Here is a 14,270-nt window from a genome sequence, read left to right as displayed (position 1 = left end):
CGAACATAATTTAGGGCGTACTTAACACTTTTAACAAAAAAAAAACTTTTTTATAATATATATATAAAAAAACGCTTAGAAACAAAATAATATCGTTAACAGATCGTCCTTGTTATGAAGATAGTCGTATAACAAATGTTATTTTGAGAAAAGGGTCAAAAAACAACTAAATCGTAGGGCCGGAGCCGTACGGGACAACAACATAAAAGGACGGCATTTTACGAGGGGGTAGGCAGGGGTTTAAACAGCCGAATGTATTTACATAATCACGACTAAACAGTGTATGGTCATAATTAAAGGAAAGGGCATGCATCCGATGATATGGGGGTTGATGTACGAGGTGTATGATAACTGAAAGTAATTTTTTGAGCAAAAATGTAGCGTATCATCGATATAATGTCCTTGTAAAACTCGAAGAACACGCTATGACCATCGTAACTTAAAATGGATGAATACTGTACAATAAAAAATTTAAACAAAAGAAATCATGTTTTGCTTTGGTTAGGTGATAAAATTATTTTCAAAAATGGACGTACGTTATTAATCATGCGAAACAATATTGATAAAACTGGCATAATAATTTTGTATTGTGTTTGACACACATCACTAAATCCAAAGACTTTTAAAATCGTTAATGTGTAATTTATTGTTTTATATTAAATCTGTCTAAAAATTATTCAACTGTGCGTTTTAAAAAAAATAATAATTTAGATTGATTAGACTGTTAAATGCACATTTGAACAAACTGTTCAGTTTTCTTCGAACTGTTTTTTAGCAATGTACATGCTCTAATACTCAAGAAAAACCGACGCATGAAACATTTTAATCAACCTTTTGCAAAGGGCGATTAACTTGTTTGATTCATTTTTGTCACATCGATATGGGTTTACAAAACTAGACAATACTATGATTTTAACGACTATCGCGGTTATTGAAACCATGTCGAGCCCCGTTTTCGTTTTTTTTAACGATACTTAGCAATCTATTAAATTCTATTTGTTAAAAACATCAGAATCTGTAAAAGTTGTTTAGGAGATTCAACTAACAAAACCAGAGAGAAAAATGTTCTTATTAGACCAATTAATTATTCTTTTTATCTACGGTTTTTGGTTGAGATGAAAAATCAGTGTCGCAAGCGGGATTCGAACTTACGAACCCCTGCTAAAACCACTTGAGCTATCGAGAGTTCGATCCCCTAGGACACCAACTACTCATCATCTCAACGTACAACCGTTCCTTCTTTTTGCCATATTTTCTTATTACACTTTAAAAATATTTCAAAAAATAAATGAATTAAATCAGTATTGAAAAAAAAATTCAATACATGGAAGGGTTGGAACTGATAGTCTTTTGAAGGGTTTTTTTTGTTTAATATTTCTTTCGGTATTAATTTTAAATTAATTAACTGCCCTTTCCTTTTGACAAATGAGGCAGTTTTTGTTTAAAGGGTTAATACAACAATTGGCTAACTATATACACTTCCTACTAGAACGGAGATCTCTTCATCGCTCGATGACAATCAAATTTCATTTTTAGGGCCTGTACAAGGGAAAGGACGGACTCGAGAAGGCGGAAGTTGGGATAAACTGAGCTTTTCGGGCAGGATATTTGGTTTTTTTGTATAATTACCGTGTGCTCAGTCCCTGCTTCGGCGGGGGCGGCCGACTTTGCCTTTGCGGACCCCGGTTGCTGGCGAGGGAGCTGGTCCGGATGCACCGCCCCCAGGGCCGCCGCTCGCCTTCACCAGCTTGAGCCAGTCGTTTTCGCAGACGAGGCTCCCACTGACGAGGTAGTACCGATCGCCCTGGACGAGGGGGCCACCGCATTTGGAGCAGGTGAAGCAGCGCAGGTGGAAAACGTGGTGCTGGGGCCCCCCGGAGCCGGATGCCGCTCGCATCACAAGCTCGCTGGCGGGGATCGTCTGTCCGCAGGCCGAGCACGCTCCTGTGCTCCCGAACATTCTGGAAAAAATAAGAAAACTGTTTAAAAACGTTGTATGTGATTTTCAAATTCTATTATTATAAACAAATTACAATGCCCCCAGAAAGATCAGAACTACTGACGAATGTACGAACGACAACCCTATAAAACAGTAGAGGTATTCACGATGTTTGTAAGATGTTCACTTACGTTAACTCGAAATGAGAAATGTCCAGTAAGATCGTGAACACCCGCTTCTTTTTTTAACATGCTAAATGCTAATTTCTCCGCAATACTGCACGTGGCGATGGTAGAACCAAAAATAAAGCAATAACAGTCCTTGAAAGCTTCTTGTTGTTTCTTTTGGTTTTCTTTTCTGTTATATTATTGTAAGATGCCAGAAGCTAGTAAAAAATGAAAATTAACTCATCCATTCATAATCCTACCAATGCACTCGAAAAGTAATAAAAAAATGACACGCTTCAATTCGTGCTGATGCTTAACTTATATCCAAATGTCTAAACATCCTACAACTTTATAGGATAGGGGATGTAGTTATTATGAATGAGAGTGTAAGGATAGGTCAGAAATTAACAAAAGAAATATAATGGTGTATTTAATTAATGCGTATTTAAGAATAAAAATACGTGTAAACCAAAAAGAGCTGTTAAATTCATAGCTGCCATGTTGGTTACCAACGTCCTACCGGCTAGCAAGGTGACTACGATCTTCGACTTAACATGTAACATTGGCCCTGGCCTGTTAGATCGAGCAATGTTAACTAGCCGATTCTTACATGTCATCATTTTTCTCGATCAACACCGACCTAACAGAGTTAACCGGGTAACACAAAGATCCCATAGTTTGTTTTCACAAATGCTTCGAAACAACACCATTTTCCAAAAAATGTTTGGTTGTTTATACTTATACTTTATATTTTATGAAAACGCGTTACAAAGACAAGTTTTTACAATGGTTTAGACAAATATTTAAATGGTTACGGTTAATGGTTAACTATTATTTGTTGAAGCCGCGAGGATCAATCAAGAATGAGGTAGTTTAGAAAAACCTTTTTCATTTTTTTGCCGCCTTTTCGACCTTTCTTCGGATATCTTCAGGGCCTAGCTAAAATCTAAACAACTATTCTTGTGGTGTCATATTGGTTTTGTGTAAAACGTGAATTTGTATTCTGCTGTTTTATACGATTGCGACATGGCGACCAAACAAAAAATTTAAATCTTCCAACTCAAGTATGCCTTATTTGACTGTATTGGGGATGTAAAACATGTAAGACTATATTTAAATTGTTTATTTTATTGAATGCAGTAATTCGCGACACACTCGGAACAAAACGGGATAAATCAGAGAACACAACTTCTCATGATCGCATTTTAGATCTTTGGTACAAATTAAATTTTTATTGTTTTCTATCGTGCTCTCTGAACTTCAATGCAGTTGTCATGGTAAATAGGTTTTTAATTTAATTAACTATATATTGACTTTTTGGTACTAACATATTATGTACCAACTCTTAACTGTTTTTTTTTTAAATATAAATTTAAGGCACTTTCCAATTATCGTACTACTTATGCAATCATTCACGTATTTCATGAACTTCCTAAGCAGTACAATGGGAATAGGTAAAGTTGTATTAAAAACCACTATATTTTGCAGGTGAGATGGCTGCACTAATTGCATGTTACCAATGAAACAAATGCATAATACAAGTACATAACAAATCTTAGTCGTGCCTATACCAATATTCAATAAACTTATTCTTCTTTCAGTATGTAATTATACTAATCATAATTTAAGTTGACAAATAGAAAGTAGAATTATCGAAATATTGATATAACTTTTAAATGTCTCAAAAGGCATGTTTAAAAGTTTTTCTTTTCGATTTAATTGCAATCTGTCAGGCTTAAAGACTGGATCACCTATCTCAATTTGCCAAAATTTGAATTATCCAGTTTAGCTACGAAGTTGCCTATGTCAATTATGTATAATTATCTATCACTTTACACAGTTTCTTACTGAATATGGAATGAAGCCGAAAGTATTATCAGTGAAACGTAAAAAACCAACGGGATTAGTAAAGAGCGGACTCTGAAGTGACAATTGTCTATCAGCAGCTTCATCCACTCGTGACCAACGCAACCAACTTTCTCTAATTTTTCTCTTCATCTTTTCACCCTCACTACCTCTCCTCTCTCTAATTAGGATATTGTTTATAATACAAATTTATGAATTGCTTCTTACAGTATGTGGTAGTTGAATAGGCGCGACTTAAAATGTTTGGCAAAATATCGTATATTATTGTTTGACTAATTTAATTTTCCAATATCCAAAATGGAAAATTAACGTTAGTGTCAATCAAATATCTATATGATAGCCTGTAAGGAATTTGATCAGTTGCTTTATTCTAATAAATACGGTTTTAAATTACATCACTTAAGGAAGGTTTCCAGTTCGACAATAAATAATATAAAAAATAGAAAGTTTCCTTTTTATAATGATATGCATAATAAAGACTGCTGCTTAGGCATAAAATTGGGTCAGCCAAAGTATAAAGTTGACCTATGAAAAAAAGCTCACCTGGTTCCACTATTTATTGGCAGTAGTGAGTAGAAAAGTGGCCTGTTCGTGTTCGTCGTCCCATTCATCAGACATATAAATTTAACAGCTCTGCTAAAAAATTCAGCTCGACAAACTATTATTCCCTGTATAGTGCACCCCATCCTTCTCGCCCATCGCGATTATTCAACTTGGTGGGGGAGAATTAGAAAAAGATATCACCTTCTTTTATTGAGGGATAGATCAAGTTCAATGGAGCGAAGGTGGGGATCTGTAAATCTACTGTGTCGACGAGTGCCGGCGGGGGGTTGCAAGGGGCTAAACAACCGTGGAGGAGGATGTTTCCGGGCGTTCTTTACTTCCAGACTCAAAGACGCCATGAATGAGCAAATTCTCTTCCCGGCGTCTCAACTCACCCCCTTTCCCAACCCCTTTACACTTCGTACAAGTGTTTCTCGTCTTTTTTCCTTTATCGCCCTCACCCCCGCTCACAATTAGCTCTTTGTGTCCTGTAATCCAATAGCGAGTCTCATTAAATCTCTTCCTTTTGCCAATTATCAATCCTAACGCTCAGTGATTCTCTATTTGCTGATTGTTCTGTTGACTCGATTACACAATTACGATTATAATTATAATATTAAATAGTCGAATTTTTTGATAGGGATTTTTCTTTTTACAACGCTGAGATTTTTCAGAAAACCAACCTATTCAATTAATAACACTGCTGAAACCTATTTTTATTTCAAAATTTGAAATTTCTGGCAAAGAAACTGCTCAAAAATGAATAGGAACATTTGTAATTTATTCTTATTCTATTAATTTTATTTAAATTAACCAACATATCCTTGTCAGTTGTATAAAACAAAATGGAAACTATAAACCAAAATTAAACAAATTTTAATCCTCATTATTAATAACGCATTTACTTAAGAATAGAAAAAATGTTGAATACTCATTTTGTAAACAAACACCTTGTCTCGTCTTTTCTCCATTTTAATCCAATTGTATTCTCTTTAACCATGGAAAGACATCATTTGAACCAGAAGTTCGCAATATTATTGTTAGGATGAGTCCTCCAGGTCATCGGCAAGTGGGTATCGCAGACAGTTGGCGTTTCCAAGCACGTGGTCTCCCGGGGCCCCGATTCCGAAAGACTGGGAGTGCAGTAGTAGACCTGGTAATGGATCTCAGCGCATTACGACGCTGCGTGAGGATAGAAATATTGCTGGACGAAACTCTTTCCATAGTGCCCGCCAGACCCTAAATGAAGTCCAAGATATTTTGTCAAGGCCTTTATCAACACAAAGGATTCGTAATGATTTGTGAGAAGTTGGTCTCAGATCGTATGCCCCTTTGGAACGACCTGCAGCAACAGCCCGCCACCAGCAACTCAGTAGAATATGGTGCATCGATCGCCTAGAAGAGACCACCAATTGGAGTGTTATGTTTACTGCTGAGGCGCATTTCTGTCTGTATAGTGATAGCAGGCGCCGAAGAGTCTACCGAGAACATGGGATGCGTACAATGCACCAGTTCGTGCTCTCTTCAGTGCAGTTTGAAGAGGCGGTGTAATGGTCTGGGCTGGGATTTACACTGGAAAACAAAATGGCCTCCTTATTTTTGAAGGTAACCTCACTGCAATCCTTCATGTCCAAAAAATTATCGAGGAATAAATCCCTCATACCAGGGATCTCATTGACAGGGATTTTGGATTTCTGGATGATAACGCCAGACTAATAGAGGCAGACATTTCATCAATGTTTTCAAAACCGGGGAATTTCCTCTCTGCCCCTTCCCTCATTGTCTCCAGACCTAATTCCGATTGAGCACATGTGGGATGCATTGTAAAGAAGGCTTTTTGACCAGTTGACCTGCAACAACTGAATGCAACGATTTCGGGATGTAGATTTCTATTTTATATATTATTGGCATCACAATTCCATCTTCTAACAAGCAAGACTGGCATAATTTCTTTATGAAACAGGACCTTCTGCTTTCCTTAGATAGAATTGGAAATTTATATATATTTAAATATATATATTTAAATTACACATTAAAGTTATTATATTAACCTAAATGATATTTTATATTCGTGTTTCAACTAAATTAAGTTTTTAAAAACACTTTTTCTTTTTTTATATAAAAGCCTTTTGTTGATATCGGTGAAAACGCCCTACTATAACACGACAATTATTAATGAGGTATATAGTGTTTTATCATGTATTAATTTAGACATGCGATTAAATTATACTAATTAAATTTTCAATGTGAAATTTTCTATAATTCAGGCCCTGAAGTCCGTTTTGAAATCAAAACGGAATAATTATTTCAGCTAAGTAACTTGAGACATATTATGCCTAGGATGGTTGGGGAGGTTCACTAATTAATAACTCGATTGGACCACGCTTGATCAACAGTATTAATTAATTAAGAGACGCTCATTAAAGCGCCCTCTTCGCTCCAGTTTATTATCGTTCCTCCTATACAAATATACCGCCCCCGCTTTCTCTTTGCCCATTCCGAATTTTTTCCCTTTTTTTTAAAGAGTGAACTTAATGATGCTTAAAAGAAAAATTAAAATCCACTCTATAATTAAACTAATCCTAAACAGACTGAGAAAGAGGGGGAGTAAAAACGCGGCATTAGATTAACTGCGCTCTTTCATCTATGATGGTAATGCTGATGGTCGAATTTTGTTTGACGCTGATCTCATGCACGTTGCACAACGAAACAATTGTCAGATCGGATATGTAACACGTAATCATTTTGAAGGTTTGACAAGAAGAAAAATGAGAAATCAGATCAACGAATAAAATATAAAGTTCCCTCAACTAATTGGTGTTTCACAGTTTTTATATCCCTGAGGTGAATTATGTAAGATCTAAATCAGACAAGAAACTCGGATCAGTTTTGACTCTTTTGCAGGGAGTAAAACATAAAAGGCAAGAACAGCACTATGTAAATCGTATGTAACGGTTATCACCTTTTTTTAACTTCGAATATTTAACGCATAATTATTACATATTAATTGGCAGGTTTTATCCGTTTAATTAATTTGTAACAATTGAATTGCATAATTATAAATCCCGGTGCCATCATTACTAATACATTCACTATTTTTCCTGATCCGCTTGAACAATTAATATCATTCAATTAATTAAGGTTTTGAGCTGAGATAAAAAGTCAGTGTCACGAGCGAGATTAACTCACGACCTTCGGCTTGATACACCGCTACTCTACTACTTGAGCTGTCGTGGCTTTGATCCACTCGGGCACTAACCCCACCTTTTTTTCCCTCCCTTGGGTTGAGATGGGAAGTTAGTGCCCGAGAGGATCGAAGCCACGATAGCTCAAGTGGTAGAGTAGCGGCGTATCAAGCCGAAGGTCGTGGGTTCGAATCCCGCTCGTGACACTGACTTTTTTTATCTCAACTTGAAACCTTAATTAATTGAATTACTAATACAGTTTTGCCCATTTTCTAAAGGAAATAATTGGAACATGTAATAATTGAATATGCTTTTGATGTAATATGCTTATGATGTATGTAACTTATTTGCGACCTATTTGAGTAGTGTATATGTTGAAGACATGGAAAATGTGAAACGATGTTATAGTTTTGAAAGAAATCTTGATGTATCTGTTTTAAGTATTGAGAATGAAGACGTCTGTAAAGCGCAAAGAACTACAGGTACAGGGCCTGATGGTATTCCTCCGTATTGATAAAACGACTATCTTCATCTCTTATCACTCCTTTGGTTAAAATATTCAACTTATCCCTTTCAACAGGCCATATTCCGGAAGTATGGAAAATCTCATTCATTGCACCAGTACAGAAATCTGGCGAGAGAAGAAACATGGAAAATTATCGGCCAATAGCGAAACTCTCATCCTTACCCAAACTCTTTGAAAAAATCAATTAAGAAATTCCAATTTCAAATTAATCGTGTTATTTCTCCATCCCAATATAGTTTCCGGCCTAAGCGCTCAGTCTGTTCAAACCTCGTATATGAACAGCTTATATTAAACCCATTAGACTCTGTAGTCTTGCAAATAGATAGCATTTACACGGACATAACAAAGGCGTTTGATTCTGTTTGCCATTGGATATTGCTAGGCAAAATAGAGGTCTATGGTATCTATGATCCTTTTCTTCAATGGGCTGCCAATTATTTATCTAACAGAAGATTAATTGTCAAACTGTACTTTGCACAGTTATGTTGTTTTTCAAAAAGTTTATATATTTTTTGTTCTTGGCTTATGTTACATTTTATATTGGTTTATATAAATTGTATGTTAAAGGATTAATAATCCGTAAATAAATAAATAACAGGGAAAATGGCAAAAGGAGGGAATATTCAAAAAGGTGGGGTTGACATGGGAAGCTGGTGTCCGAGTGGATAGAAGTCACGATAGCTCAAGTGGTAGAGCAGTGGCGTATGTAGCCGAAGGTCGTGGGTTCGAATCCCACTTGTGACACTGACTTTTTTATCTCAACCAAAACCTTAATTAATTGAAAATAAATAACAAGGTTTAGATAAAAGTTAACTAGATGTTACTGTGTTAATAATTTTCTCATCCCAGATTTAAGTTGAAAAAACTATCAGGTCTGGCGAAATATAAAATCAGATGACTAACATAAACGCAATTCTAAATATTTTGATTTGCACTTTCAATACTACAATCAGAAAAAATATTATTACATAAATACAGGAGGATCGCTTTGAAATGTGGTTACCGATTGGTTCTGGGTGCGAATCCCGGCATAAACCATGGAATTGTAATTGTTAATAGTGGTAAAAGGCATTAGAAATTTGTTTCATACCTCGGTCGCAGCATCCAACGGGTATTAGTTACAATTTATTTTGGCTTCTTTGTGGATGTGGTGCTACTAAGTAAAAAATAAGAATCCGTACAAATTTTACAAAATTCTAAATGTTTTACATTCTTAAGGTGAGTAAAAACTGTTATTAATTAGAACTGCTAATAAAGGTAGTAAAAGTATAATGTCCATGTTTTTCACCTTTTATATTTTCCTACATTGAGTTTCATGTTTATTAGATAAGACTATAACTTTTTAACTATGACGATTACTTCGATTTTTTAAAATGGAATTTTGCTGTTTCGTTCGTTGGTAAACGTTATTAATAATGATATGATTAATCACGAATTATATCTCTGTACCAAATAACATTACTTCAAATATGTATTGCGATATTTTTGACGGTGATCAAACCAGCAAATAATATAACTGGAAGTGTATATATAAATTTACATTATTGCATCATTTCTTTTTAATTCTTGTGTTTTTAGTCAGTTATATAAATATTTATAACATCAGAAAATAATTATTAAATAAGAAGATTAGCACAAAATTTGCTAAAACTTTAGAGTTTTTAAAACGTCATTATTTTTGTAACAACAACTTCATGTATTCAACTTTTATGCAAGAGCATGGGGTTTTTGTTCAATTACTATTGAATCAATAATAAATATTTTATACAAAATAAATATTTCAAGTACAATACATACAAAATACGGGTTGAATTTATCTTGGGTCCTCGGTGAGGAAAAAGTACTTTTAAAAAATCGTAACATAATACCTTGTTAGTCGTTTTCCCCTTCCTGGTTTAGCATTGTGACCGTCGAATTAGTCTCCGAGTCACAGAGTGCTTGCCCCGATCATGAATTATTCAATAGTTCATTTAGTTATTGTAAGTTTTGAGGATAAAAAGCCCCCTTGGACAAAATAAGCAATAATTCTCCGCTCGGAAGGATTGTCCCGCCCTCAATTACACACCCGATTGTCTTTTGGTCCGTTATAAAAGGGGTGTTATTTATGACGGTTAGTTAAGAGACATCTGGTTATGTATATTAGTCAACGGGTCATTTTGGATTTGAGAAATTCGAATGTGGGCTGTCTAGGTTTCGCGTGGTGTCGAAAAGGCGTTCTTCTTCCCACCACTGAATAGACTATACCAAATATATGTATATACTATGTAAATATACGATGCAAAAGCCATAGATTGAAAGTAGCGTTCTTAATTAATCTACCTTTCAATCACTTTTGCTTAAATTCTTTCATTTTTTATTCTTGATGGTTAAACTCTCAAGGAATGTGGCGCAGATAAATTTCTTTGCGTGAACACTATATCAATGTGTTTTATTTTTTCATCTTGGTAAAAGATGAAAGACCTGAGCGATAAAACAATGATTTATTACGTCCAAAATTCAGATTACTTGCCCGCAACTGACCAAAGAAGAATAATATATAAAACAATACAAGCGAGGCTAACACATGGCCACTTAAGTTAAGGAAGGTTGCTCAATATGTCCCATTTAATTGATAGGTGTCATTCCTTGGCTCCATGCAGGGAGCGTGTAGGAATGCCACCGAAGAAAAATAATATAAGATATATAATAAGAATCATACTTCAGCACGGAGTATATGGGTCCACCGATTTCTGAAGAAACATGGCCGTTTTATTATACATATAGTTTCGATAAATATCACGTTTTGTATTCCCTTTGGTATTTATTGCGATGGAATGTATTTAGTACAATAGTACAATGCGTTGTGTGAATCGTTGAGTTTTTCTCGCTGTAAAATTACAGGAGAAATACATATTTAAACAAAATTTACTCAGGTAATATAAAAAATACGAATTTTAATCAACTAAACCAATATTTTGTAACGAGTGGTGTTTAGTGACCGTTACTTGATGATTATTTGTTGGCCGTGAGATGCGGTCCGGTGTGACGTAGGTTTTAGTAAAACTTTTTCTTTATCGTGACAAAGTTTCGATCTTTATTGATGTATAGATGTGTCATTCTTGTTCTATACGGAAAACAAACACTTTGAGCCCTGAAGATGATCTCAATAAAGATCGAAACGATGGCACGATAAAGAAAATGTTTTTCTAAAACTTACGTCACACCAGACGCATCTCACGATCTCCGAATAATCGTTCTGTAATGACTTGCTTTTTGCTCAGAATTTCAACCAAATTCCGATTTTGTTGTTGTTATTATTTTAAATTTGACTATTAATTATGAAAAGCAATACCGGAAACAATAGAAAAACCGAAAAGATACATTACAATTAGGTGTCGGGTAATGGTAATTTAAGGCACAAAAAAGTTACCTTTACGTAGTTAATTATGTTTAAATATATATAAAATGACCAAATTTAGTATATAGTAAGTTTATCTCAGTGTCATTTTAATTACTTATCGCTCTATTGTTTATATTTTAATAGTTATTAAAAAAAAATCGTGGTAGTATATCCTTGGATTATGGTTTAATCTCTAAAAGAAAACGATCTTTTTTTTAAACGTTTTATTAACCGTTATGTTTTGTATATTCAGTAAAGGAGAGATGGCGAGGGCCGTTCTATTTTATAATTTAATTAAATAAGAAATGAAATTACATATTAGGTAATTGCATCCCTTATAGTAGCAATTTGGTTCAGTTTTTAGTGTATAGTATAAAATATATGTTCTGAAATACTTATCTTAAACAACATTTAAAAAAAAAAGTTTATAATATATTCACTCAAATTGCTGAATCGAATGAATATATTCTCATTAAAACCGGATGGTTAGCTTCTGATTCTTTATAAACATTATGCACATGTGTAATTATGCAATTTTTGTCTGGTCGCGTTTATCTATTTCCACTTCGTTAAAATAACAAATACGATTAACTTATTTAATGAAATGATTTTTTTAAATTGATAATGTACAGAACCAAAATGAAAGGGTGAAAAGTTGCTCATTGTGTCCAACGTAATTCAAGAGCGTCATCGTTGGCTATAGGCATCAAGATATGAGAATTTTGTTTAAGAACGGCATCGAAGATTTGACCCCCTGTTCAGATTTTTGCAGGGAAGAAGAATAGGTATCTAGTCTTGTGGTTATTTTTTGTTTATATTAAGAGTGACTGTATTTATTGGTTTCATTTCGTTGTGTGAGAAGGCCAGTTGCGGAATATGCGGAGTACCCCTTAGACTAATTAGATTCGTTATAGATAATATCGAGTACTTCATCGCCCTAATTGAGTGAATGGTATGTAAATATGAGTGTGGGTTTAGATTTATATTAAAAACTACTTGCATTGGGGCTGAAATTACTTAACTGTTAACAGTTCCGACAACCTAACAGGCAAGTCGTGAGAAAACCATAAGCTTGATTATTTACACATGTATATGTATGTACGTATGTGTGGACTGTTAACCTTAAATATATCTTTACTCAATTAATTATACACCATTTTTTCGAAGTGAAAAATCTGTGTCACAGGCGAGATTCGAACCCACGACTTTCGGCTAGAACACAACTGTGAATCGTACTCAGCCCCTCTAATGTAGTGAAATCGATAATAAAAAGTGTTTCTATATGAAGCGGCGATTTGCTTACAATTGGTATAAATGGGAAGTGGAAATGAGAAGTTTGTGGCACGGGCGATCGAAGTCACGGTAGGTCAAGACGTATGACTGACCCGAAAGTCGTGGGTTCGAATCCCGCCTGTGACAAAGATTTTTCTTTTCGAAAAAATTGTGTATACTTAATTGAGTAATAATATAATTAAGCATAAGCTGATAAAAATAATTAAAAGTTAGTATTAAATATATCTCTTAAATAAATCTAAAGATATCTTTCATAACAACATACAATGGATGCAGTCCAGTTGTTTATTTTTGATATTAGAACCATTATACTTGTCACATTTTGAAAAGCCTTCTTCGGCAAGGAAAAAATATAATGGATGTACGCCGTAATAAATTTTGAAAATGATATTTTGATATGATTCCGGTTTCGCACGATATTTCAATTAAAAAGGGGGAAATCGTTCAAATGGACGCATGTCCGAAAATGACAGTACCGCTGTGACATGTGACGGACAGGATACCCCGTGCCCCTTATCACGAGTGACAACGCGTATTATCTTTATATCTTTCTACTTTTTGCGAACCGAAAATATATTTTTACAAAAGCAGACATAAAAAAACCGACAAATGATGAGCGATAGGTGTGAAACGTGTGTCTCCTTTGTTAGCATTTTCAACCCCCCTGAATTCGGCTTTGGGATAATTAAAAGCTTCATCGGGTTAATTAGTGCATGTCATTCAGCCGATGAGCATTAGTGAAAATAAATGACCGTTCGCCGTTCTCGGCTTCACAATCAATTAACACTTTCAGATAGAGATTTTAAAAAAATCATTACTAAAAATAAAAGAATTGGTGTTTAATTTTCATCGTAATTGTTCAAGCCGATCCACCAAGTTCAACTTCCATCCCTCTGCGTCAAATCTTGTTCCTTTATTTCACGATACATTATTTAAAAAGACTTTGTTACTGTAATATGTTCGTTCGAGGATTTACATAGCACATTATAAGCAGAAAGTCCTCTCTATATGATTATTTATGGAATTTTGTAATTAAGCGTTATTTATATGTAAATTGGGGCCGATTACATAGTCAATTTCCTCGTGATTAGGAATAAATATCTTTCAACAATCGAGTCTTGCTAAGAAGTGAGTACATATATGGGATGGGGTCGCTTTAAAAAAAATTGAAACGTCTTTTCATTTTCGTTTAATTAATTATTTTTGTTTTTGAAGATTATCTTTTACAGATTTTCGTAGCGGACATTCGAGATACTCCGCGAGCCGTGAAGTCGACACTGTTTTTTAACTTTCGCTCGTACTATAATTTCAATTTCACCGGGCTAGTCATCGAAACTGACGAAAAATCAATCAATTCCTAGTTTTCTTTAAA

The 14,270-nt window shown here is 34.6% G+C and overlaps 1 protein-coding gene and 1 non-coding gene across 2 annotated transcripts in view; one reads left to right on the top strand and one right to left on the bottom strand.

The window, feature by feature from the left end:
• Positions 1–203: 203 nt before the first annotated feature.
• Positions 204–14,270, bottom strand: part of LOC106665855 (LIM domain transcription factor LMO4) — a 159,436-nt gene continuing 145,369 nt past the window's right edge. The window contains exon 5 of the mRNA XM_024229486.1: positions 204–1,961. Within this exon, the coding sequence (XP_024085254.1) occupies positions 1,637–1,961 (325 nt within the window). The 3' untranslated portion in view covers positions 204–1,636. The remainder of the gene's footprint in view (positions 1,962–14,270) is intronic.
• Positions 8,898–8,970, top strand: Trnah-aug. Its single transcript has one exon. It is a non-coding gene; the product is annotated as a tRNA-His (tRNA).

Source organism: Cimex lectularius, unplaced genomic scaffold (assembly GCF_000648675.2).
Source record: "Cimex lectularius strain Harlan isolate CLEC.00 unplaced genomic scaffold, Clec_2.1 scaffold197, whole genome shotgun sequence".
Taxonomy (NCBI): domain Eukaryota; kingdom Metazoa; phylum Arthropoda; class Insecta; order Hemiptera; family Cimicidae; genus Cimex; species Cimex lectularius.
This window is presented reverse-complemented; position numbering and strand designations above follow the sequence as displayed.